Source organism: Lactuca sativa, chromosome 3 (genome assembly GCF_002870075.4).
Source record: "Lactuca sativa cultivar Salinas chromosome 3, Lsat_Salinas_v11, whole genome shotgun sequence".
Taxonomy (NCBI): domain Eukaryota; kingdom Viridiplantae; phylum Streptophyta; class Magnoliopsida; order Asterales; family Asteraceae; genus Lactuca; species Lactuca sativa.
This window is the reverse complement of record NC_056625.2, coordinates 182,452,911-182,479,986: the sequence shown is the minus strand read 5'-3', so window position 1 is coordinate 182,479,986 and position 27,076 is coordinate 182,452,911. Positions and strand designations below refer to the sequence as shown.

Genomic DNA, 27,076 nt, shown 5'->3' with positions numbered 1-27,076 from the left:
AGTGGAGTCAAGTCCTGGTCGTTGATGGAAGCCTTTAGCTACGAGTCGAGCTTTTAGGCAGTCAACGGTACCATCGGGTTTGTATTTAGTGCGATAAACTCATTTACATCCAACTAAATTGGGGGCTGAGTCATGAGGGACAAGAGTCCAAGTGTTGTTACGAATGAGAGCGTCATATTCAGATTGCATTGCATGACACCATGCAGGTTGTTTTAAGGCTTGAGTGATGGTTTGGGGTTCATGAGATGAGGAGGTAGCAAAATGATAAAGAAGAAAGTGATCATTATAATATTTAGAATTGGGTTTGGGATTTTTTTTCGAGTGTTTATCTGTTGTGTATTGGAAGGGGGGGTTGTTCAGGTGGAGTAGGTGCGGAAGAAATGGAAGTGTGTGGAGAGGATCGTAAACTGTTGGATTTAGTGGAATCGACAGAGGTGGAAGAAGAGAGGATTAGAGTAGTGTTAGGTGTGGAAGGGGGGGCTGTTTGAAGGAAAAGATGAGGGAGAATTTGGTGGTGATGAAAGATATGAATTTGAAGGTGGCTGATTTGGAAGAGGGACTAGATTAAGGTGAAGCCAAGTATCAGGTTCAAGTGTTGGTGGTGTAGTAGTGTTAGTTTAGAGTAGGGAAATTCTTATTCGACAAAGTAAACATGGCGTGAGGTATATATTTTGTTGGTTATTGGGTCCAGAAGATGGTATGCACTTTGTGATGAAGAGTAGCTAACAAAAATGCAAGGTTTGGATCGAGACTCCAATTTGTGTTTGGTATAAGGACATAACCATGGATATGCAAGGCAGCCGAAACTTCTGAGTTTATCATAATTTGGCGATTTTTGAAAGAGTCTGAAATATGGGGAAGTATTATGAAGAGTGTTGGTGGGTAGCCGGTTGATTAGGTATGTAGCTGTGGTAACAGCAAAGGTCCAGAATTTTAATTGCATGTTTGCATGAGATAAGAGTGACAAAGCAGTTTCAACAATATGGCGATGCCTTCTTTCAGCATATCCATTATGTTCAGGAGTGTGAGGAAGAGAAGTAAGATGAGAAATTCCACAGGATGATAAATGAGAAGCTAGTTTGAGGTACTCACCTCCATTATCAGAGAAAAATTGTTTAATTTTGAGTTGAAAGAAGTTTTCAACAAGGTTTTGAAAACATGTAAAGATTGTGAGAGAATCAGATTTGTTTTTCAAAGGGTACGCCCATGTATACTTGGTGAAATGATCTACAAAAATGATATAGTATTTGTATCCATCGATAAATTGAATTGGAGAGGTCCAAACATCTGAGAAAATTAATTCGAGTGGATGGGTAGATGTAAGAGATGTAGTATGAAAAGGAAGCTTATGACTTTTATTAATGCAACATGAATTAGATGTCAAATGTTGTAAGACTCTAAGATGTGGATGTCCAAGTCGATGGTGCCAAGGAATGGACTTATTGGAGAGAATGACCTTTAGTGATGGCAAGTTCACCTGTGGGTATTTGTTCTTGAAGGCATAACAAGATGTGAGTGAATGACCTTTAGTGATTTGACTAATGCATTGATGAACACTATTACTAAAAGAGGTTATTCGTTTATCACAATTTATGTAACCTTAACATTGTGTATTAATTTCCCAATAATCATTATTCTACAAAACTCATAACACCGTAAAACAAAATCAAAATCAAAGTTGTATTTCTGATTTCCTTCCCCCAATTCACCAAATCTTTACATTCAAAACAGAAACCTTCAAACTAAAACACCAAATCTTCACCTTTTTGACTCGATAATTTCTCAAAACAACATTAATAAGGGGAAATAAAATAAAACAAATAAATATATATATTTATATGTCAATAATCTGAAACTAATCTTATTTATTTCTTACAATAATCTCCATATCCATCGATGATAAGAAACTGTACCCTACGAATGCGCCATGAAATAATCCAAAATCGTCTTTCGTTTCAAAGAAGGCGGAGGATTCAAAACAGAAGACGGACTTCCAAAACTCGGATCCGGTGATTTCTCGCATGTTTCATCGATATACAAATTCAAATTCGAATTCGAATTCGAATTCAAATTCAGATTCGACGACTGTTTTTTGATGGATTCGGGAGTTCTAATTTCCGCCATTGATGTTTCTAGTGGTGGATCGAGTAAAGGTTGAGGTGCGTTTACAGATCCTTTTGTTTCTTCTTCGAAAAGTTTTCGGCATTTCATCTTCGGAATTGTGAATTCTCGTTTTCGGATTGATGATGGAGATCGGGTATTTGAATAGCAGCTGTTGTTGATGTTCCATAGTCGGACCTGAAAAGATATTATTTTTACCTTTATGAGAAAAAAAATATTTAATTTATTTCATTGATCAGTAAGTAGTAAAACTTACCACGGAATCATCAGCAGAGGTTGCTATTTTACCTATCTCAGATGAGCACCTACAAATGAATAAAAAATTGTTAATTTTTTTTTGGTAATTATAAATTTATAATTTAAATATTTACTACATACCAATCTACTGCAGTAACTTCTCCATTATGGCCTTTAAGCATAACAGGATCAGCTGTATGATTGTTGACCTGCCATACATATGCATTTCCATCACTAGATCCACTCAGGATATGCCCTGCATCTGGACTCAATTTTGACTGCATATTTTCACATTTAAAAACCATTAATTATTCCATTATTTAAATAAAAAATAATAATATTGGAAAGAGAATTTTACCTTAACAAAAAATGTACTGATGTCACACCCTTTGAAGCTTTTAATAGGCCCCTTCTCTAGTCTAAGTACATTCAAGAGATATATCCTGTTGAAAAGCAAAAATATTTATGGTTAATTTCATAAAAAAAAACTTTATATTTTGTGTTTTTTCTAAAAAAAACCCTCAACTTTGTTTTTTTCTGAAAAAAAAAAACCCTCAAACTTCTAACTGTTTATAAATAAATCCTTGATTTTTTTAGTTTTTACAGAAAGAAGCCTCACAATTTTCGGAAAAATGACTAGAAGGGTAAGATTGGAAAAAATGAAAAAAATGCAAGATCTTTTTCAAGAATAGAATAAAGATGAGGTTTAATCCGGAAAAAACACAAAAGATTAACCTTAACCCAAATATTTATGCTAAAACTAAAAAAAGGAATGAAATTATTGGAAAGGGTAAAGGGTAAAATGGTCAAAAGATTTTAAAAGTGTACCTGCCGTCCATGCATGAAGCAGAAATATACACTCCATTTAAATCTTGGGAGAGGCTAGATATGCCATATGATCTTACCTGAAAGAAAATTAAATATATATCATGTAATTGTAATTATTTAATTAATCACTTTTTTATTTGTTGTAACAATTGAATAATGTACTTCAATTAATTAACTTTTATAGCATCCTATTTTTAGTTTTTTTCTATAAGGAAATGAAAAATCTAACATTTATTGTTATTATCCAGATACAAATAAACAAAAGTACATTGCTATTCTTGTAACCCAAAACTTTTTTTTATAAAAAAAATGAAAAATCTATTCATTTTTATAATAAATTAACGAAGTTTTCAACATGAAGACATACCCATTTCTGTTTTGTTCTATCATGAACACTGGTCTGAGTAAATGGAGTTGTAAGATTCCTTGTATCCCAAAACTTTATAGCACTACAAAAAAGTAACATTTCATTGATTGAAAAATAACCAAAATTTAAATAATCATTCACCAATATGCAACTAAAATTCTAAATAAATTACAGTAGAATCTTGCATACCTATCTGCAGCTCCAGCAGTAGCAATAGTGACCTCATCTTTCAGATATAAAACTGAAGTTATGCTTATAGCAGCAGCCTATAGTAAACAAAAACTTATTTGAGAATTTGAATTTGAGAGTATATGTGAATGTCAATGGGATTAAAATTTAAAATTTAAAAATGTCTTGAAAGTTGAAACTAACCTTTCCATGTCTACCCCTGGTTTTAAGATTTGGACTATGTGCCCCTTTAACAATGTCTATTGGCCTAAAAAGATATGATAGAGTATTCAGTATTGTTAAATAGTCAAATCATTATGTCAACAGTCTAATGCATGTCAAACACAGTACAAAACAGTCTGTCAGTACAAGGCTAATGGAAAACTTACGAAGTGGAGAAGTGGGACCGCCTACGTTTAGAGTTTCTTAAGTCCCATAAAGCAAAGGATCCATCTCTTGAACCAGATACAATGATATCTGGACACAATTTAATCATTTAGGTTAGAAAATTTGGTATATTTTTTGGAGGAAACACAAGTGAGAAGATGATCATAACTCATATCTCATATCTTATAAGCATACCTTCATTAACAGGGTGAGCACTGATTGATTTTACACTTCCAGTGTGTCCAATAAGTCCTCCAATGCATTTTTGTTCTTGAGTATCCCATAGCTTTATCTGTGTAAATGCCACAACAAAATCATCAAGTTTGGTATAATGTGATGTAAATTATAATGTAGAACATTTGGTAATAGTTGCTTACGCTATGATCACCACAAGCTGTTAATAAATTGGTGTCCTCCTGCAAAGATTTAATCCAGAGACACAAATTTACAATTTTGCTACTGTGTTACTAAATTAAAATGATCTGAAAGGAGTGACTACGTGAATGATTATAGTTTTTTGTACCTTTATCCAACATACATCAAAGATAGCATTATCGTGAGCAAGCCACTCAGATACCCTAGCTTTATCTGCCAAAAATTCAACGTTTTTAAACTAAATTGTAGCAGAAGAGGTGAAAATTATGTAATATATTTGGTAAATGGATATTCACCTGCGTTTGCTTCGTGTGTTGCTGAAGAAGGGAGTTTCAAGCGAGTGTTGTATAAGCTAACGTATCCATCTTCTCCGGTAACAGCAACAATATGAGCGTTTCTGCTTGTCTGTGAATTTTGTTTCCATAAATTTTGGTTAATTAGATTCGTCGCTAGCAATGAGAAATTTATTTCGGAAAACTAGGGTTGCAAGATCGATTCTATAGAAAATCTAATATACAGCTAGGCAAATCAAAATCATATCATACTGTGAGTGAAATTAAACCTTGCAAAATGATAAAGCCATTGGAGGAGTAGCACTGTCGTCATGTACAAACTCAAAAGCTCCGATTTCACTAAATTGGGAGGAATCGTCAACAAAACGCGGTCGTTTTCGTACTGTAGACAACACAATCGATATAATTAATTACTTCGTAATAGTTACAATAAGTCTAGATCTGTAAACGAATAACTCGGTTGCAAAATGTTAGACGAATTTTGAGAAGCATGCAGTAGGAATGAAAAAAGTTGAAACCAGATTAGCTACCTCTGAAGCCATTGAGCTCTCTGGAGCTGATGTCTTTGAAGATCGGTCGATATGTAGAGCTCTCCATTTGCAAACGCCTGTATTTTTGTTAGAAAATGAAATGAAGAATTGAGAGATTTAGAAGTATTTAGTTGAAATTTTAGGTTTTCGCGGGTGGTGGGATGAGGAAGTCCGACAGCGGGAAAAGTTTTGAAATTCTTTTGGGTTCCCGGCGTTGAGCCTGGCGGTATTTTTTTCATTTTCAAAATAGAATAAGATCGACAAAATTACATAAACAGTCCCTTTGGTTTCTAGATTGTTGGTTTTTATCTCTAACTTTTTAAATATTCTACATATTTTTTTAATTTTTTTTTATTTATATAAATATTGAAGCAATAGGGCATAACATACCCCTACCATATACATATACTTATACCCACCTCCATGTTGTACATTTAATTTTTTCATAATCACCAGGATCCATACTACAACTAGGGGTGGCAAATCGGGCCATTGTGTCGTGTTTTTGTCTGACACGATACGACACGACAAAATTTTATGTAACACGAATACGACACGACACAATGTCGTGTTTTTTTAACTAACACAAAAACAAACCGATTAAAAAACGACAAACACGACACGACACGACAAAGATAACATAATAAAAAGTTAGTTTATTTAATTAATATTTAATCATATATAACACGACAAATAAATGCTAATTGTGTCAATTTCGTGTCAAATTTTAAACACGAACACGAAACGACACGACATCGTGTTTTTTACACTTAACACGAACACGACACGAACACGAATTCGAATTTCAGTTTCGTCCCAATTTCGTTTCGTTTCGTGTATTTTTGCCGTGTCGTGTCAACAATTGTCACCCCTAACTACAACGTATATGATTTCACAATGTTTGTTGTTTCGCACGCTAATGATGCTATTATGTAAAGTCATTCATATGCTTCCATGAACTCTAATTGTAATAACTATGAAATAATAGCCTTAAATCCCCTTAAACTGTTGTCTCCACTAGCTTATTGTGCTTTGATATTTTACGTTATAAAATAAATCACTATATGAGAAATAACACTAGTTGATCCAATTTCATGATCATAATCGTATGAAAATAAATTTTGGATTCAACAAACAACAAAAGATTCATACCATAGTCATGCACACACCTCTCATAAAACAATTAATCATGCTTCTAACAAAAGTCATGGGACAAGAGATTAGCCCCAATCAATGGTGAAGGCGGAGTTCTACAAAAGTTCTTGTTTTTGTTTTATTTCTTTGGCATACAGTAAAAGGTGCCATATCATCCCACTGCATCATGGAATAGGTGTACAACAAAAGATTGAACTTATTTTACATAAGTATTTATTTAGTCATTTATCCATGTTTTAATTTAATTAAACATAAAGAATATTAATATTTTTTAAACCAAATAATAGTGTAAGAATATTGATTACATAATTACATAACGATATACTCCTATTTTTTCTTTAATAATTTTATGTGAATAAAAATAAAATAAAAAGGTGCAAATTGTTGAATTTTAAAATATATTCCAAGTTTCTAACTCATTTAAAAAATATATAAAAAAGTTTAAATTGACATTAACTTGTAAAAATCATCATTTAATAATTAAATTACATAAAATATGTTATAAATAAAACCTTTGATAATATATGACCGTTTTGCATCAGAGAAAATTGGTAATTATGATTTGAGATATATTTTTACAAACAAAAAACACTGCAATCGTGTGTTATGCATCACGAGTAAAGTTGCATTTTTAAGTGGATGTGGATAAATTTTCAAAAGTAAAACTTACATATTTTGTCAACGGTTCAAAGCATATATAAATGTGTTTTTTTAGTGATGTGTGTGTATCTATGGATCCTGTGTTCAATCTGAATCTTTTAGTGTCTAAAATCAAGCAAAATATGTTTCAAGAAAAAAAATCAAGTAAACAAAAGGATATACACAAGGGACAATAAAATCACTACGACTTATAAGGAACTATATAAATTTATGTCTATTTGTTTAAAAACAATAATAGATCGTCCATTAGTGCTCATAAAAGAATCTATACAACCATACATTTTGAATAAGCAAGGGACAATAAAGCTCATGGTTTATACGAATCGCAAACATTAATAAATGTAGATCAAACACATATCAACAATCAACTTCTCTTTTGGTATATGAAATCATGAACAAAAACGGATACCATACCTGTCGCTATCAGGTTCGAAAAGACAAGAAAGTGCGGCGGATACTACAAGAACAGAGTTCGTAAAATGTCAAATGGTTGACCTCTAGGGATTTTTTGGTTTTATATCATTAACGTTGGAGGGTAAATTGGTAAATTTGAAAATATTAAGAAAATAGATGCGTATCTGGAAATGTATATTGATAGTCCGCTTGACCATATACATTTCCAAAATATTCATTTATTTTCTTAACACTTTCAAATTTACCAATGTAGCCATCAGCATTAATGCTATAAAAAAAATAAATTATTAGTCGTCAACCATTTCAAAACCTTGTGTTATTTGTAATATTCGCTTCATTCTCTTACCTTATGGATCACAAAAATTTTGGTAATCCTTTTTGTTCATGATTTCATTTACCATATGTTGACTGTATTTAGGAGGTGTTTGTGATTGCTTTTCGAGGTGAGAAGTTCTTTTTGCAAAAGAACTTTTTGTTTTTAACTTTTAAGAGAGTTAAAGTGAAAAGTTAGTTTTAAAAAATGTTTTTCAAATATTTTTTTGACTTTTAAAGGTAATTTACCTTATAAGAAGGCAAAAATAAAAAAAATCATAATTTCTTGACTTTAGGAAAACCCCTAATTCCTTCATGCCAAAAAGTTATTTTGAAAATACAAAACTTCTTTTAGAATTTTTGACTTTTTGAAAAACTCAAAAGTCAAAAAGTCATTTTTTTAAGCAATCCCAAACACCCCCTTACTTTTTGGGAAATCAAATATCCTTTACCTTTTTATTTATATTTATCTTTCTACTCATTCGATCAATACAAGTGTCACAAAAAAAAATAATAATAAAGATAATTATAGTATCTACATGTCATAATCTTATATGAATAGAAGGATATACAGTAAGAAAAAGTCGAAGAATATTTAATTTTTTTTTTATTTGTACTTTATAGTTGTCGTGCTTACTGTTCATTATGTTTATGGCCTTTGCTCCATGTTTGTATTTAACCTCCAAAGTGGAAAACCATAGCTTACTTTGTACCCTAACAAATCAATGTAGATGTATTAAAGTAATAATATATCAAACAAGACAATTGATGTTACGTTCGATGATCAACTTGGGATGTATGCTCATAAGCTCATTACTCATTGCGTTGGACATTTCTGTTTGGGTGTGTGTTGGGCATAATCGGTTGGCGTTGACGTGATATGAACCTAATAGATCACACAATAAGGATAAATAGACAATAATAGAATGAAACAATGATATCAAACTATAAGACTCGTGGGTTTGAAAAATTAGCAATGGGGCATGACTAGATTGCACGCGAACTTCACTAGAATGTGTCGTGCTCTGGTGCGGACTGTGCATAAGCTCATGCCTAGTAAACTCTGATTTCGGGAGCTATAAGATCAACTTCGACCCTAACTATAAAATTTAAATATTTTTGCAAAAATCTTATACTAAATATATTTTTTCTACTACACATTAAAAACTCATGATAGAATATATTTTAATATTATATAATAATAAAGTCACATTTACTTATTCACTATGATAGTTTGCTATAACTTATTATTTATAATGAATAGATTATTAATAATTATAACTAACCATTTAGTTATTTTACAAACTAATTTATGTTTTAATAAATTTAAAATATAAATTGACGATACTTTTATTAGTAAAGAAACATTACTTAATTGTTTTTGAAAGAGAACATTACTTAATTGTTTTAACTATTTGCTATTGAATTTGTTTTGGTGGACAAAAAATAAAATTCTAACCGTCTATAATAGGTTTCGTCGGTTTCCATCGATCTAAACATCTCCTATGACTCTTTAGCAAAATGAGTTTTTTGCCGAATTATTAGCACATTATGAACACACACACCAGAAAACCGCAAAAGCCCACCAAATATTCTTCTACTGAAACCCATAAAAACTCAAAGCTTTTCTTCATCCCCAATAACTAAAAAACCTAGAAAAATATCATAATATCCGGAAGCTAGATTCTTGTATGAGTTTTCATTTTGAAGAACACAAAGTTTTTCTTCATCTTCAAAAACATGAAGTTTGGTTTTTTCTCGTTACTCTATTACTAAATTCATAAATTTTTTGATAAAATATAGTTCAATACATATCGAATTAAGGCAAACGGGTAACAATCTGCGTCGCTAGTTCTTTGTTAATGGCAAAACTAATTCTTTTGAAAACAACATTTGTGGATCTAGGAGATATAACATTACAATGCATGATCTATTGGACTCTAGTGAGGAGCTCCACCGCCTCTGATACGAAAAAATCAAATACAAAAAATACAAACACATGTTGATTTTCTATACAAATGTCTTTTTACCCAAGAACATGATATAAAGGTGTTTGCTTGGTAACCACTTGGGTTGTAATGACTTGATAAGGCATGTGGAAGATACGGTGGATAACCTATTGACCCAAGTTCAAATCCTGGCACTACTCAGCCCTTGTGGCCATGGAGGTTCGCCTGCAGTGACTCCAAGGCATGAGGCAAAGTCTCATGTTTGCAGTGGGGGATTAGTCGGTGCACGTAAGCTGGCCCGGAAACCCTCGTTAGGGAAGTTCCCTTTCCAAAAAAAAAGGTGTTTGCTTGGTTGTTACTCACCGAAAAATTTATGTTTGCTAGAGACTCATCGAAAAAGTCGGTGGAAAACAGTTAAATGAGCCATAAAAAAAACAATTTAAATGGTAAATGGTGTACAATAGCCGTTACTAATGTTATTTTTTTAAAACAAAATTTGGATGGTAAATAATCTTAAGTTAATATAAAACAAATAACAAAACGTCAACATCATTATCCCTTATATATATATTTCCACTACAAACAAAACACCAACGTAACACTTCTTTAAAGAATCGTACCTCTTGTCTCTAGACTTTAGACGTATAACGAAATCTATGGGCCAAATTCTACACGTTTTTTGTTTACTGGGCCAGCCCAAAAAATCTCATCTGAATCCCACTGACCACCGGGCCCACTTAGACGACATTGCTGACCAAACAATAAAAGCCTCCGTCGGCGAGCGACTTCACCAGTCACCACCGTCCTTTAAACACCAATCGCAGCCGTGCATAGGAAACCCCAAAGCCAAAACACTCAGATTGCGCGGGAAAGAGAGCCGTTGATAAATCTTGGCGCCAAGTTATTAAACCATTTTGTTGCTTACCCTGCCCGACATTTTACGGGCAGGAAGCATCCTATGCAAATCGTTTTAGGGTCTCATTAATATATAAAAACTCACTTTCTTTCTCTTTTTATTTCTCTCTTTATCTTTTACCGCCTCCATTCAAAGCTTCCGAAAAACCTCTCCTTCCTCTCTACTACTCAATCCGGGCATATATTCTTGTTATATTCCTAGCTTCTTCTTCAATCTTGGTTTCACAAAAGGTCGATTCTTGTTCTTGGTTTGGTTGAAAAGCAATCTTTTTCGGGTTTTTGATATGGGTTTTTCGAAAAAGCATCAAGTAGATGGGGAATCTTTGGAAGGGAAGAAATGGGTGATTGCAGGAATCACCATGAGAGCTCCATTGAAGTCTTTATCTATAAAAAAGGCGAAAGAAGAAGATGATGATGATGATAACACAATCTCCGGCAACACAACTCCGACGTCCAAGGACTCGAGGATACCGGAGGCTTTACCATGCCCGCCGCCGCCGAGGAAACGCCGGCCGGTGTCGACTTGTCACAACAATGGCAACATGGAGTTTTTTACTTCACCGGAGTTGGATTCCTTGTTCAAACTCCTCTCGAAAGCCAGTTGAATTTATCTAAAATTTAGGGTTTTTACATGTCCCTTTTTTTTCTCACTAGTTTTCTAGTTATGTAGGTTAGATTTAGATTAGAGTTTGTTTTAGAAGCATGTACAAATATAGTAGTATATGATTCTTGATTAGGTTAGCTTTTGAGTTAAATGAGATAGTCTTGTTTTTTATGGGTTGTTTCAAGTTTGATGTGTCTTTCTTTTTTCTTGGTTTTTCGAACCATAGTAGTTACTTCTAAACCCAAAACGGCAAATGGGTTATAGCCATAAGGGTACAAAGAGCCTTTTGTGGCCATGTTTGGTGCTTTATGCTTGTATGTGTGGCAATTTGCAATAGGGTTTCTCACCCAATGATATTGGTCTTTGTTAATCTTGAAACTAAAAAGTTTGTTATTTAATATATAAAGATTGTGTTATTTCGCTTGTTTGATCAACTTTTACAACATTGGTATTGCATATTCGTACGTATTAGATTGAATCTTGAATGTTATTGGTTAAAAAGAATACGAGTGGAAATTAAAAGGTTTATTGAGTAGGTATTCATGATTTGCATCAAGGGTTTACATAGGGTGTGTGTGACATGATGCCACTCAAATTTGGTGAAAATGGGGTTTATGAAAATAAAGAGAAAGTCAGTCAACACACGTGTTTTGTGGCATAGGAGTCAACACCAAATACACAAACGAAAATGGTCAAAATCGGCTATCATTCAAAGAAAATAAACTCTTGCATCATCATAATTATAAGTAGTTAAAATTATATTCAAACCGAACATAAATATAACTTTTATAAATATTTAAGTTCTATGGCTTTTTCAATGTGTACAAATATGATTAGTTTTATCACAGAGAATAATTATCTACATAAAATGGAAATAGTGAGTAGGAAGGTTGTCAGAAAAAAAAAAAAAATTTGCAGTAAAAGGAGGAAGACAGTATCAAAGATTAAGAGAATCCAATGTGGGCTTGTGTTTTGTGTTATGGCAGCCTTTCCTCTATCCATTCAATCATTACCATGCTCACCTTTTGTATTTTCTTACTCTCTTACGTGTGTTTATAATCAAAGGGGTTTTAAGCAAATTAAAATTTTATAGGGATCAATGCTAATATTCCAAAAGGTTGAAGCTTTTGTGATATTTATGGATTAGGTAAACCTAACACTCTTTTAGTTTTAACTATACGGTTACTACTTACTAGTATATATTTAAGGTAATTATTATTTAAATATATTGTTAGAAAATTGGTTTTTTAAACTTTTAATAACATACTAGAGAGCACTCATCTTGGGTGGGCTTACTACTTAAATGCTTTCAAGAGTGCACTTGGCTATCCAATGTTTATCATGGTCATAATAACCGTTACACCAGATGTGCGCTCTAATCGTATTTATAAATATACATATTTGTTTACCAAGATTTTTTGAACATGTTCAATACATTTGATAGTGCTAGGACTTGGTTAATTTGTTATTTTGAAAGATAAACTATCAAAAGGAATATCAAAACGTGTTTCTTTGAAACATATAACTTATACTTGCAGATAAAACAAACATTGTCAATAGTATTATATATCCCGAATTCATGGGCACAATTCTTCCATTATGCAATACGATATATAAAAGGTTAATTGCATAAAAATTACTAAGTTTCACATTAACTTTTGCTTTAAACTTAATTTGTTTATAACAATTTTACAACATGTGTGTCAAAAGTTTTTCAACTTTCTTGTTCGAGCTAGTTGCATTGTCTTATTCAGCAGCCATCTTCTCCTAATGTGCAAGTTTTGATTATATCGTTGACCATGTTAGCGACTTAAAAAGAGAGGTAAAGGAGGGTTTCGAAGGTAATAAGACACAAGATCCCTCGATTACGAAAGACATGTTTACTATTAAGCCAAATGCTACCTTTGTAATGAATTCATTATTAGTTGTATATGATGGCGATTTTTAATTTAAAATAAAAGGTTAAAATATCAAAAAATTAAAGACTTTAACCCACAATCAAAGTATAAATTTATAACTAAACTAAATACGAATCTTTTGCTATAATAGTCTCATTTTTTATTAAAAACACACACACATATATATATATATATATATATATATATATATATATATATATATATATATATATATATATATATATAATGTCATGTATAAATACAAATTTATAAGTATTATTAAACATATATACTTATCAAAATATATTATCATGTATGAATAACATACACACATACATATGTTGTTAATTTGATAATATAAAGTCAGTGGTTCTTGAAAAATTCACTCAAATTAAATCACTAATACGTGATCTAAGACCATGCATTTCTTCATACAACATGAATTATATATATATATATATATATATATATATATATATATATATATATATATATATATATATATATATATATATATATATATATATATATATATATATATATAGGGTTGGGTTCATTTGAGACCACCTATATTCTGTGAGATATGAGGACCAAATCTTAGCCCTTGATCAAAATTGACATGTGGTTCAGATTTAATTAAAAAAAAAAATTGGCGGTGGCGGTTTGTATAAATAACACGAACTTTGTAATTAACTAGAATACATGGAGGGGTAGAAACGTAACTCAGCACATTCACAAACGCATTCATATGCTTTTCATTTTTCAAAACCATTTCAACGATAAAAAACTCTTCCATCACAAATTTGTTTCAGATTAACCCTAAATCGAAATTTAAAAGTCGAGTTCTTTATTCTGATTCTAGCTCGAGTTCATCCTCTGATTCATACTCGAAAACAAATCCTAATTGATTCACGTAGCAAAAAACAAACAGAAAACCCTCGATCAATCTCGATTATCAACAAATTCTTATTCCTTCTAATTCGTAATTTCAACCTTCTTATTTAATATCGACTATCAGCCATTCCTTCACAAAACAGATATTAATTCAAGCTATTCAAATCTTGGATTGTGTAATTGAACCACTGAATAATTCGGGTTATACATATTATGAGTCGAATAACCCTACCATATCAAATCAAAACCACAAATCATATCCTCGTTGTTAACCATTCTTCTAATTGAAGCAAAGTTTCTCAAAGAGTTAATTTTGGTTTCTTGTTTAAAAAAACCAAAGATCAAATCTAGAAGATCGCTAAGGAATCAAAATCATATATCCATGTTCTTTCTTTCCTTAATCTATCATCCCTTAAATGCACATAAACCCTATCCTTCTAAATAGAAGGAATCAACGACCATTTAAAATCATAAACCTTAATTATATTATTCAGATTGTTTCATTCTAGTTTTAAGAATCGAATTTAGAACTCATACCCATTAAAGGATTTGATTTTATCTTTCAACAATGTCTTGTTCGAGAGAATCAGATTCCAGTTCCCCTTCTCATTATAAAAGATGAGTTACCAATAGATAAAATGATTAAAATAGCATGTACTGAAGTATAGCCTAAAGAGCCAAAGAGAAGTAACCAATTCAAAAAGAAAGGACATAAAGCTATTTTCCAAGAAAAACTCGATCTTTAGCTTTCGGAACAACATTCTACTAGTTATGATTTTGTATAGTACAATATCTAATCATTCTCTTTTGTTTTTTATATGAGCTTCTAGTATACTTTTATAGTAATTCTGAGTTTTGTATGTTAGAGTTAGTATTCTATCCATTCTAATTTTGATCATGAATTGCTAAAAATCGAAATTGTTGATGAGTTTTTCATTGATTCTTACTGATACTTATTTTATAATAGCAAAATTAATGAATAATTGTTGAAAATCGATCATTTACATTAATCCTTTGATAATATAGAATTGATGATAAATTGCTAAAAATAAATGTTGAAATCTAGAAATTCCTTATCAATGTATGTAATAGAGAAAATGATCATGCATTGTTAAACATTGATGTTTAGAAAAGGACACATAGGGGTAATTATGACAACTTACATTCTATTTGTATTCTAACGTCATTCAATATCTCTACAAGTCTTTCTTCATCCAAAATCACCTCTTCACATACGATCTCAAATTCAATTGCGATCCAGATTTATGGATTCGAAACCCTAGAAAAATAATTACAATTGGATCTACCTCGAATTAAGCTTAGTTACATCGTTTTCTACCCTTTTTATTCTAATTGATCATCAAGAATGGATCCTTCAATACAATGTGATTTTGATTCTACATTAAAACCCCCTAAAACCTTAATCTGTAATTTTGAATCTCGCACTTCTAATTTCAATTTTGAATCTCCAATATCATTAGCTCGTTAGTTTGTTTTAATAAACAATAAAAACTTCTTAGCACATACAAATTTCCGCCAATCCTTCAATTGGTACTTCTTCTCATGATTCTCAGTCGAGGAAGGATTCTTCTCATCAGGTAATAAAAGATTCTACTGACTCATCTTTGGTTGTTAACAATTTCGATGTTAATAAGTCTACAATCTTGCTATTTTATTATGCATAAATGAAGTTATTCACAAAATATGTAGAGATATTCCTATCATTTGAAATATAATTTGATTCAAGATCTTATTTTGTTTAATTTATCTTATTATCTACTAAAAATCTAGTAAATAAATGTTTGATAACTTGATATTCTACTTATTCTAATTTGATAAGTCATAGCTTACTTCCTAACTTGATTTTAGATGTTATTTTGTATGAGTAATTGGATTATTTAGTAAAAAATTAGTGAAATATTGTTTGATAACTTGATATTCTGAGTATTTTGGTTTGATAAGTCATATGTTACTTCTTAATCTGATTAAGATGTTACTTTGTTTGATTAGTTAGACGATCTTGTAAAAATATTAGTAAAATAGTATTTGATAACTTAATATTCTAGGTACTTTGATTTGTTAAGTTAGGTGTTGCTTTATAAATTTGATTTCAGATGTTATTTTATTGATTAACCAAATGTTACTGCTTACTTTGATAAGTCAAAACTATAATATGTTTTGAAAATTTGTTATTCTATCATGAAATAATCAAATTCATCTCTTTATGTTTTAATTCAATAATATCTTATTCAGATTTGGATTCTAGATAATGTAGATTCTAAATCATCTCTTGTAACAGACTTCAAGAAGTTATTATTCTATTTATTCAAATTTATGAATTATTTTTCTGAAATTTATATTGTAGTTATGATTAGTGTTTGATCTAGATTCACTATAGTTAGGGCTAGAAACGAACTTCTTTAATGTAGTTTTGGTTAAATATTTTTGAAATTGTTTACTGTAGCTAGGATTAGTGTTTAATACACATCGAAAGCTAAAGAAATTGTTGGTTTAGGTTGGTGGTGTATATTAACATAAAGGTCTGTTAGGTGATTAGGTTATCTGATCTTTTATATTTTATATAATATTAAATCTCTTGTTTGAATTATACAAGATATTACTAATCGAAATTAAAGGAATATAAACTTTATTTGGAGTCAGTACCATGTGGACAGTTATGTTTTTTTGTTATTTTATCTCATAGATTCTACTTTGTGTATTGTTAATGATGTCTTGATCATATTAGATTTGTGTAAAATAAAATGTGAAAATAAAATAAAATTCTCTAATTGTAAATTATTTATTAAACAATTTTATGTTGTTAATTATTGTCAGAATGTTAGAATATTCTAGTATAATGATTTGTTTGTTTATATCCTAGTTTTATTGTTTTAATAAAAGTATGGTTTATGTTTTGATACAGTTGAAATGAAGAAACTACTAAATCAAGGGAAAAAGGAGTTTTTGATCCTAAAAGAAGGAATGTTGAACAATTTCTATCATCAGAAATAGATAAAGGCAAAAAATGTTAGTATAAGGTCTTCGTTTTCGTCCCTGAAAGGTTCCTGTAAAGAAAGATTAGATACAAACGATGTGGTTGAGGCTCGAGTTGGACTCGATTCCCTTAAATAGATTCGTCGTCTGTTCCCAGGGTACAACAACCTAAACAGTATCGTGTACTGCCGGATATCACCACTTTTCTTATAAGCTAAACATAAATGTTTTTAGGAATATACATAAAACTTATGCAAATTTCATACTTTATTTCCCTTTTGTACTATGTTGAGCGTAAGGGACGTTTTCACTAAAATTGCATAGTTTTTGCCGGACACGCTATTCGCTACATTATACATGCAAACTATAATCGGTATAGTTTCGGATTTCTCTAAAAACTTATCAAGCATAGAAACTTCTCTACTAAACATATGCATTTGAACAGAAACCGTTTACAGTTTATATCACTGTTTTATCATGATTTTCATAACCGTAACTTATCACTATACGCGGTATACATTCGGATTCTCACTACGGTAGAACGCTACTGCATCACTTGTAAACTAGATTGTACGATACTGTGAGGCGCTACTTCACTACTGTACCCTTAGGTGTACAGGGATAAATCCTACCATTGTATAACCAGAGTCTCCTGGAGGGAGAGCGTGAGATTTGTGAATAGATCTATTCGAGACTGACAATCCCACATCTGGACTGCTAGCTACAATTAGGTGGGCACGCCTGAGATGTACAAATGTCATTTAACATCAACGCCTGAAGAACGTTGGAAAGGTCACTAGTCATATCAAGCATGGTTATACGACTCACATTATGTATAAATCACCGATAGTTTACCAACCTGGTTTTCTTCAGTAGTTTTATTTATACCAAATAGAACTAAACACACTATGCATACTGGCCGAGCCAGTTTTTTTTTTCAAAATCGAATCATTTATGCTACGGTTTTACATTTAAATACGTATACTTCATGATTAGCTTTAGCTAGCCACATGAAGTAGTATTTTGCATATCTCTACGATTTTTAGAAACGAACATTCATGGTTGTATACGAAATCGATCTCACTATGTTTTTCACTAAAGAAAATATCGGATTTTCTTGAAACTACATAATCATTTCGGCTCGTTCATCAATAAGTTTTCATTACAAAATTACTGCTTATGAACTCACCAGCTTTATGCTGATATTTTTCAAACTGCTTGTATTCTCAGGAAATCAGTAGACAGGTACTTGCTGGATTTTCGAGGAACCAAAGCATTTAGAGTTTCTAAGTTTTTACAATGCAAAACTATTGGATGTAATTCAAACTAAGTTTCAAAACAGATGTAAACGTTTTTACCTAAGTATTCACTGTAATGGTTGTGTTGCTATGATTGTTGTTACTCATTGGTTGTGATGCTATACATGACGTCCTCCGCCCCTGAACGTTTCCCCCATCAGTTTCGGGGTGTGACAGATTGGTATCAGAGCTGTAACACCCCAAAGTTTGGAAAGTCAAGAAAAGAAACAAGACCTCAATTTTAAGGAGAGACTCGGCGAGTCCATGGAGGAACTCGGCGAGTCCGAGCGAGATCCGGGTCGATGTGTAAGCGACCGACTCGGCGAGTCGGCCAAGGAGACTCGACGAGTTGGGTCTGAACGAGGAAAAACCCTAAATCCGGGACTTGGAGCCTATTTAAGCGTCTCAATCTCCTTCCTAGGGTCCCTTTACTGCCTCTTTACCCCAAAACACCAAACCCTAGCCGCCATATCCATTTTTGAGCTAGATCTTGCCTTGAAGAGTGCACTAAAGCTTGGAGGAGGAAGAAAGACCTTGGAGGTGCAAGAAGGGACTGGAGATCTGGGATTGAGGAGTCATTTCAGACCAATTGGAGGTAATAAGCTGTTGCTTGGACTCCCTGTCTATCTAGATCTATTCTTATGTGTGAGTTTTGGTCATTATTGGTATGATATGTAACCAATTCGAGTTGGAGGTTCAGATCTGAGGTTGCTACCTCAGATCCATGTTGGTTTTGGTCTTGAATCCCCTAAAGTATCAGCCCTTGGTATGTTGAAGAAGTATGTTTGCCATAAACCCTAGTTTAGTGCGTTTTGAGCATAGATCTCTTAATCTACACGTAAAGTTTGCCACTTTACGTGGGGGATAGGCCCTAGAAGTATAGATCTATGAGTTGGAAGCTCTATTTGGCTCGAAAAGCCACCGCATGGATTGAGGACTGGATAGACTCGGCGAGTCCTTCGAGTGGACTCGGCGAGTAGCTTGAAGATGAGGAGGAACTCGACGAGTAGGATGAACAGCTCGTCGGGTCGGTTGAAGTTAGGCATGGACTCGGCGAGTTGGATGACCAACTCGACGAGTTGGTTGAAGATTGCCTTGGACTCGGCGAGTCTATTAGTGGACTCGGCGAGTCAGATCGTGAAACCTCAAACCCTTCGAGTTGAGACTCGAATCAGTGAGTCGGGTGGTGACTCAGTGAGTTGGACAGGACAGGACTTGGAGCTAGTTGGACTCGGCGAGTCATAGACTGACTCGGCGAGTCGAGTCGCGAATAAGAAAGACCCTGAGCATATGAACTCGGCGAGTCAGTAGGTAGACTCGGCGAGTAGGGTTGACCTGGAAGGTTGACTTTGACCAGGATTTTGACCTTGACCAGAGTTGACCTAGTGACCTTTGGAGGTCAGTTGGACTAAGTGATATATTGGCTTTTGAAGCTCGATGAGTTAGTGGAGCAGCAGTTCGGAGTCAGAGGTCAAGTAGCAGTCAAGAGGATTAGCAGCATCAGTTCAGCAGTCTCAGGTGAGTTTCCTTCCAGTAGGAACGGGTCTAAGGCCACAATGCCGGCCCGTTTAGCTAGCAGTAGTTTTCGGATGTTGATCTGATACAGTAATTAGTATGTTTGATGCCTTCGTGGCTCAGACAGGATTTATGTGTTATGTGTTTCGGGCTACGGCCCGATGTAGTATGCAGTATATGTGAGTTTATGCCAGTTGATATGTTATGATATGCTGTGTTCAGTTAGCTTCGGACTTCGGTCCGATGGAGGGGACAAGGTCCTAGACAGTCAGTTAGCTTCGGACTACGGTCCGATGGAGGGGGCAAGGCCCCAGTCAGTTAGCTTCGGACTCCGGTCCGATGGAGGGGGCAAGGCCCCAGTCAGTTAGCTTCGGACTCCAGTCCGATGTCAGCTTCGGACTTCGGTCCGATGTCAGCTTCGGACTTCGGTCCGATGTAGGGGGCAAGGCCCCAGTCAGTTAGCTTCGGACTTCGGTCCGATGTCAGCTTCGGACTTCGGTTCGATGTAGGGGGCAAGGCCCCAGTATGTGCTTTATATGTTTTTGTGTGGTATGTGGTAGATTGGGGGGAGCTCACTAAGCTTCGTGCTTACGGTTTTCAGTTTTGGTTTCAGGTACTCGGTTTTCAGAAGAGGAGCTCGGGAAGATTGCAGAGCACACACCATAGTCAGTTAGCCTGGGAATGTTTGACTCTGATAATGATATTATGTTTTGAATTTAATACTCGAAAGTTATGTTTAACTTATGATACGTTTTATAAATCCAGTTTTAGTAATGTTTTAAAAGAAATTTTTAGTCGTGATTTTCGGGTCGTGACAAGTTGGTATCAGAGCCTTGGTTTGAGAGATTCGGGCGCACTCCCGAGTGTGTCTGAACTCAAACTAAGGAAGTGGTATATAGTTTTCAAAAGAAAAATCATAGTTACAAAAGAGTTTTGAGAAAAGAAAACAATCTTAGAAAAAGTGTAAAGAAAAGAGTTTTAGAAAAAGCAAAAAGAGTTTTGAAAAGAGAAAAGGGTGTGGTGCATGCAATCAGCCGAGCTCAAGTAAGTACTCCCAATTTACCCATACAAGTTATATTATGATTATCAGTATCAGTTTCAGTATCGGTTTCAGTTTCAGTTTCAGTTCCAGCTTCAGTAGAACAGCATGCTAGAATAGGACTAAGGATCTAGGATGATGCCTTATGTGCCTGCTTTATGTGTTCAGCTTTATGAGAATTGCATGCTAGTATTGAGTAGACAGCAGTAGGATAACCTGTTTAGGTTATGCCTGGTAGCGCGAGCTTAGCATTGTATGCTAGTGTAGTTTCTTGTTATGAGAATAGTTCTGCCTGAGTACGTTTCCTTCATCCGAATGCTGCTTGCTTTGTGCTTTGTGGGACTCTGAGTGATGGGAGTTAGCCATTAGGTGAATACATCACATCACATGTGATCAGGGTTGAATAATCTCAGAGTGCTGGATTTGGCCCTACTGCGCAGCTCTTGTCTGAGTCCAACCGTTGTAGGGACGAGTCTTTTACTTGAAGGATTATCTGAGCCTCGTCACATGTGATGGTATTCAGGTGGTGACTAATTGGCATTACTGGGAGGTCTTCAGCAGCTGAGGACTTTTTGGGTAGAGTCAGAGGTTCCCTAGGGCAAGCCTAGGATGAGAGTAGCAGAGATCAGTAGAAGAGTAAAGGGGACTTGGTGGAGTTGAGGTAACTCTTGAGGAAAGTACGGATAGATGTGGAAGGTAGTAGGGGCCCATACTACTGAAAGCAGAGGATCCGTACTTGATTCAAGAGGGGCCAAGACGAAACCAGGAAATGGTGTAGTGAGTGAGAAATCCCTCAGCAGTAGCGTGTAAATTGATCAGGATTTTGTTATATTTTCAGCATGGTGACATTGTGCGAGCTACTAGTTAGCAGTTCAGGTGTCGAGGAGGGGTCTGGCTCAGGCTTCAGAGCCGAGCAACTTGATGATCAGATGAGGGATTTCATTTCTGCAGAGATTACGCGCAACATCATTGATCAGACTCCAGTGATTTTCGGTTCGGTTAGAGAGGCCATTGTGGAGCTCATGGACAGTCATCTTGAGGCCTTTAAGGCCGGGATAGTTTCAGGGCAGTTTGGGGCTCGTCTAGGTCCCGAATCTTATGGAGTTCAGGGATCCATTAGGGAGGGAGATCCCATTTCTAGTTTCTGCCATCAGGGGACAGGAGTGAGCCGGGCATCCTGTCTTCAAGAGAGACCTTTGGATGATTGGATAGTTGAGGAAGTTTCGCGAGCCATTCGTGAGGATCTGCCCGACACGGTCGTGAGGATCACTGATAGATTGATCGAGAGGCTCCAGGATCAGACAGCTGTTGCTCAGTCGGCGGGCAGGGAGTCGGAAAGGAAGAGGAAAGCGGATGAGACTCAGGTAGCCTCAGGTTCGGATATGAGGCCCAAGGGTTCGGATTTGAGGGCAAGGAACTATCAGAACCGCAGTCGGTGCGGGAAGTGCAGAAGGACGTACATGGGAGTGTGCAGGCGTAGAAATGGTGGCGATGCCGGATGTTTCAAGTGCGGCCATATTGGCCATTTTAGCAGGGATTGCATTATTACCATCGCCCAGGGACTTGATCCGATATGTTTCCATTACAGACAGAGGGGCCACAAGAAGGCCCACTGTCCGAGTTTGTATTCAGCAGGGCAGGCGCCAACTCCTGTCCTTGGGACTTCAAGTACCGATAGTGGTTGTCGAGGCCGGGCAAGGGCGCCTACAGCTCGGAGCCGAGTTTTCCGGTAGGTTTCAGCAGAGATTCGAGCAGCACTAAGTAATGAAGGTATGTAACTTTTGCTTTTCTGACAGCTTATGTGACAACCGTCAATTTTCGGTCAAGCCAAAGTCAACAAAAGTCAACAAGTCAAACCGGTCAACCCAATTTGCCGTGAGTACTAGAGTTTACGTTAAGTAACTTCTAAACAACTCTCTATTCTAATGAGAGATCATAAATTGAAAAGTGCGTTCACCTAAATCTCCTTAACCTGAAACGGTGGTACGTAGAAAGCCAAACCGATACGACAATGTTACATACTCATCGGGAGTATGCAAGATCCCTAATCAAGGCTTAACTGGGTTTACGGACCTTGCAGTGCGTAGCCGGACACTCAGAAAGGTCACCAGTGAAACCTCTCCCACATATCTCTAAGTATGTGAAACCTCTCCCACATATCTCTAAGTATGTGAAACCTCTCCCACATATCTCTAAGTATGTGAAACCTCTCCCACATATCTCTAAGTATGTGAAACCTCTCCCACATATCTCTAAGTATGTGAAACCTCTCCCACATATCTCTAAGTATGTGAAACCTCTCCCATATATCTCTAAGTATGTGAAACCTCTCCCACATATCTCTAAGTATGTGAAACCTCTCCCACATATCTCTAAGTATGTGAAACCTCTCCCACATATCTCTAAGTATGTGAAATCTCTCTCACATATCTCTTTGTATGCGAAATCTCTCCAAGTATGTCAAATCTCTCCCAAATCTCTCCAAGTATGTCAAATCTCTCCCAAATCTCCCCAAGTATGTCAAATCTCTCCCAAATCTCTCTAAGTATGTGAAATCTCTCCCACATATCTCTTTGTATGCGAAATCTCTCCAAGTATGTCAAATCTCTCCCAAATCTCTCTAAGAACGAGGAATCTCTCTCAAATCTCTCTCGAAATCTCTCCCAACTTTCTATAATCACTCGGGGCATCCCGACCCTCGAATTTGGCAAAAACAGCCCAAAAACAGAAGTCTACGCGAAAAACGGACCTTAGGAACCGAAACCCCTCTTAGGAACCGAAACCCCTCTAAGGAACCGAAACCCCTCTTAGGAACCGAACCCTCCTGATGAAGAAGGCTGCTGATCCGAACCGAAGGTACTGTTCACTAACCGAACCGAAGGTACTGTTCATTACTGTTCACTACAGTCCGTTCGGTTCTGCCATTCTCGCTTCTTAACTCCGAACCGAAGCTTCCCTGCTGACCCTTCGGACCGAGGCTTCGGACCGGACCCTCGCCCTTCGCCTTCGCTCCTTCTTCTGGCTCGCGCCTTCGTTTCCGACTCAGCATCAGCATGGACCGAGCCTCGGCCTAGGGACCGAACCTCGGCCTAGGACCGAGAGGTCTCGCTGGAAGGCCAATTTCTCCCGGTTTTCGCATAGTTTTACTTTTAAGGCCCGTTTTTAATTATTTTAACGCGGGGTTTTCACCCAAAATCATATTTTAACATAATAAACCCTAAATATTCACAATTTAATCATATTTTCATAAAAATCTTTATTTAAGTATTAAAAGCAAGTGGGTAAAGTACAAAGAGATGGAGTGTTGACTTTGCTTTACTTTATGACGCAAGCAACCCCCATACCCACTCCATGACAACCCATACTCCTCCCCACCATACCTTGTACCTTTTACCCCTTTTTACAAGCCATCCCCACGTTTTTGAGAGCTGGATAATCATCCTCCCTCCTCATTTTCTCTCATTTGCTCTCATTTCACAAGAAGATCAAACTCTTTTCTCTCACTTTCTCTCTCTAGAAATTCGAGATTGAAGGGCTGATCTTGAGTTTTTCCTCCACATTTGGTAAGCATAATCCATTTCCGTTATGATTATCTCAATTATTTCCACCCAAATCATGGGTATCTTACACAAACTCCATAATATTTGTGTTAGAGCTTCGAATCTTCAAGTGATTCTTCAAGTGTTCTTGGGTTGAACACTTATCTTCTTCAACAGTTACCTACTGAAAACACTTAAGGTGAGTTCATACCCCTACATTTTCACGTTTTCTCAAGTTTTTAGGGGGGGGGGGGGGGGGGGAATACAAGTTAAAATGCTTAGAACATAACTACATTCTTCTAACAGCTTTCATCAGAAAAGTTTCACTCCATTCACAGACTGTTTTGGACATCTTAAATATTTTTGTTTTAAAAACTGTTTTAGGTGCATGTAGTTCCACTTCTTAGCTTTAAAATGACTACTTGCACATCTCCATACGATTTTTCTACAATTTATGGTGATTTTTACAAAACTGCCTATCATTTCAAACATCAATCCGGACCAGTCTGTGATTATGGACTTTTTCACCCAAGTTAGAGATCATTAAAAATTATAATAAAAATTATGAACAAACTAGACTCATTTTCCAAACTCCCAGAAGTTACAGAACCTGATTTGGACATTTTATGATTTTTCTACAATTTTTCCAATATCAGTTACAGAAAAGGTTATTAACAGAAAAACACAATAAATTTCATTTCACCTTGTAACATGTCGAGCAAGGTATACATCGTTAGTTGATTATGTGTAGTTGCAATATATGACAAATTTTGTATTCCTACATAGACATACATCAGAAAACACATGGATTTACATCTTCACAAGTACGACAAATATATATATATATATATATATATATATATATATATATATATATATATATATATATATACGATACTACGAGGCTATATCCATTAAAATATAAATATTGATAAATTATGACAAGTAAGGCCTATGCTCATTTCCCACGAAATCAATCGATAAACTATAATAGGTGTAGTTTAGGGTCATTCATATAACAAACACAATATTAAAGGTCTTACACTTACATAAGAGTTATTGCCGCTATGGACGATTAAGATAATCTATAATAAGTATAGTTAAGCCATTATACCCCCACAAACGAACTCGTTAGTTATAATTGGTATAGTTATGGTAAATACATATTACAAACAATGTAATAAACTATAATAGGTATAGTTTATGTTTCATCTACTCTAGGAACTTAATTACAAGAAAGGAACTCACCATCACCATCACTTTCGATAAGCTATTCATATGCATAGTTCAGGTTCACTAATCTCTATTATTCCCCGGTGAACTATGATATGTATAGGTTATATTCACATTAACACATCATATAGGTTATATTCACATCACTTTCGATAAGCTATTCATATGCATAGTTCAGGTTCACTAATCTCTATTATTCCCCGGTGAACTATGATATGTATAGGTTATATTCACATTAACACATCATATAGGTTATATTCACATCACTTTCGATAAGCTATTCATATGCATAGTTCAGGTTCACTAATCTCTATTATTCCCCGGTGAACTATGATATGTATAGGTCATATTCACATTAACACATTGTATAGGTTACACTCACCATCACCATCACTTTTGTTAAGCTATTCATATGCATAGTTCAGGTTCACTAATCTCTATTATTCCCCGGTGAACTATGATATGTATAGGTCATATTCACATTAACACATTGTATAGGTTACACTCACCATCACCATCACTTTTGTTAAGCTATTCATATGCATAGTTCAGGTTCCCTAATCCCTATTACTCCCCGGTGAACTATGATATGTATAGGTTATAATCACAATAGATTTTCATATGGTTAGACTTCAACTATAATCGTTGAGCGTATATGCTTGAGTCATACAAGAATTTAGTCTGGATTGGCTTGGAATTGGTGGTGCCCGCCTTATCTCCTGTTCCTTGTTTGGTTGTGGACCTAGGGCGGACCCATTACATTCGACGTTTTATCTAACCTAAATCTTATATAACTTATATAGGCTGGACAATTGTAGGGGAAATCTACGGGTAAATCTAGAATACATCAACGTAACATTTAGGATTATTCTGTTTACACTTAACTAAGAAAATATTGGATTTTCTGGAAATCAAACTTCATCGATTTTAAGAAGGAAAACGGTTTTTACTCCAAACAAAACTCTTATGAACTCACCAACTTAATTGTTGACACTCTTTCAAAACTACTTGTATTCTCAGGAAATCAGTGAAACAGGAAAACTTCAGCGCTTTGAGGATGGGACGTTAAACCGTCAACAATTTATTTTTGTCATCATATTGTAATTGATTTTGAAACATGTAAACATATACTTTGATGTAACTTTTTCAATTATATTTATGATGGTTGTATTTACTTTGAGCACTATTATACACGTTGTTGTGATACTGTACATGAAGTCCTCCACCCCTGGACGTTTCCGCCATCCTTGGTTTGGGGGTGTGACAGATTGGTATCAGAGCATTGTTTATAGTGAACTCAGTATATCGAACCACATAAGATATACAAACTATAAATACATTGGGACCGAAA

General features: G+C 34.9%; 2 protein-coding genes across 2 annotated transcripts; one reads left to right on the top strand and one right to left on the bottom strand.

The window, feature by feature from the left end:
* Nucleotides 1-1,656: 1,656 nt before the first annotated feature.
* Nucleotides 1,657-5,534, bottom strand: LOC111913105 (uncharacterized). The gene is made up of 15 exons (XM_023908833.3): nucleotides 5,307-5,534; nucleotides 5,046-5,158; nucleotides 4,780-4,888; nucleotides 4,632-4,696; nucleotides 4,486-4,524; nucleotides 4,304-4,400; nucleotides 4,111-4,198; nucleotides 3,926-3,989; nucleotides 3,743-3,819; nucleotides 3,554-3,635; nucleotides 3,187-3,263; nucleotides 2,717-2,801; nucleotides 2,500-2,636; nucleotides 2,378-2,426; nucleotides 1,657-2,298 (listed from the first exon to the last, which is right to left on the bottom strand). Exons 1-15 carry the CDS (start codon nucleotides 5,371-5,373, stop codon nucleotides 1,915-1,917), a joined length of 1,533 nt encoding a protein of 510 aa, XP_023764601.1. The 5' UTR covers nucleotides 5,374-5,534; the 3' UTR covers nucleotides 1,657-1,914.
* Nucleotides 5,535-10,673: 5,139 nt separating this feature from the next.
* LOC111913104 (cyclin-dependent protein kinase inhibitor SMR6) lies at nucleotides 10,674-11,740 on the top strand. The gene has a single exon (XM_023908832.3). It carries the CDS (start codon nucleotides 10,996-10,998, stop codon nucleotides 11,314-11,316), a length of 321 nt encoding a protein of 106 aa, XP_023764600.1. The 5' UTR covers nucleotides 10,674-10,995; the 3' UTR covers nucleotides 11,317-11,740.
* Nucleotides 11,741-27,076: the final 15,336 nt, after the last annotated feature.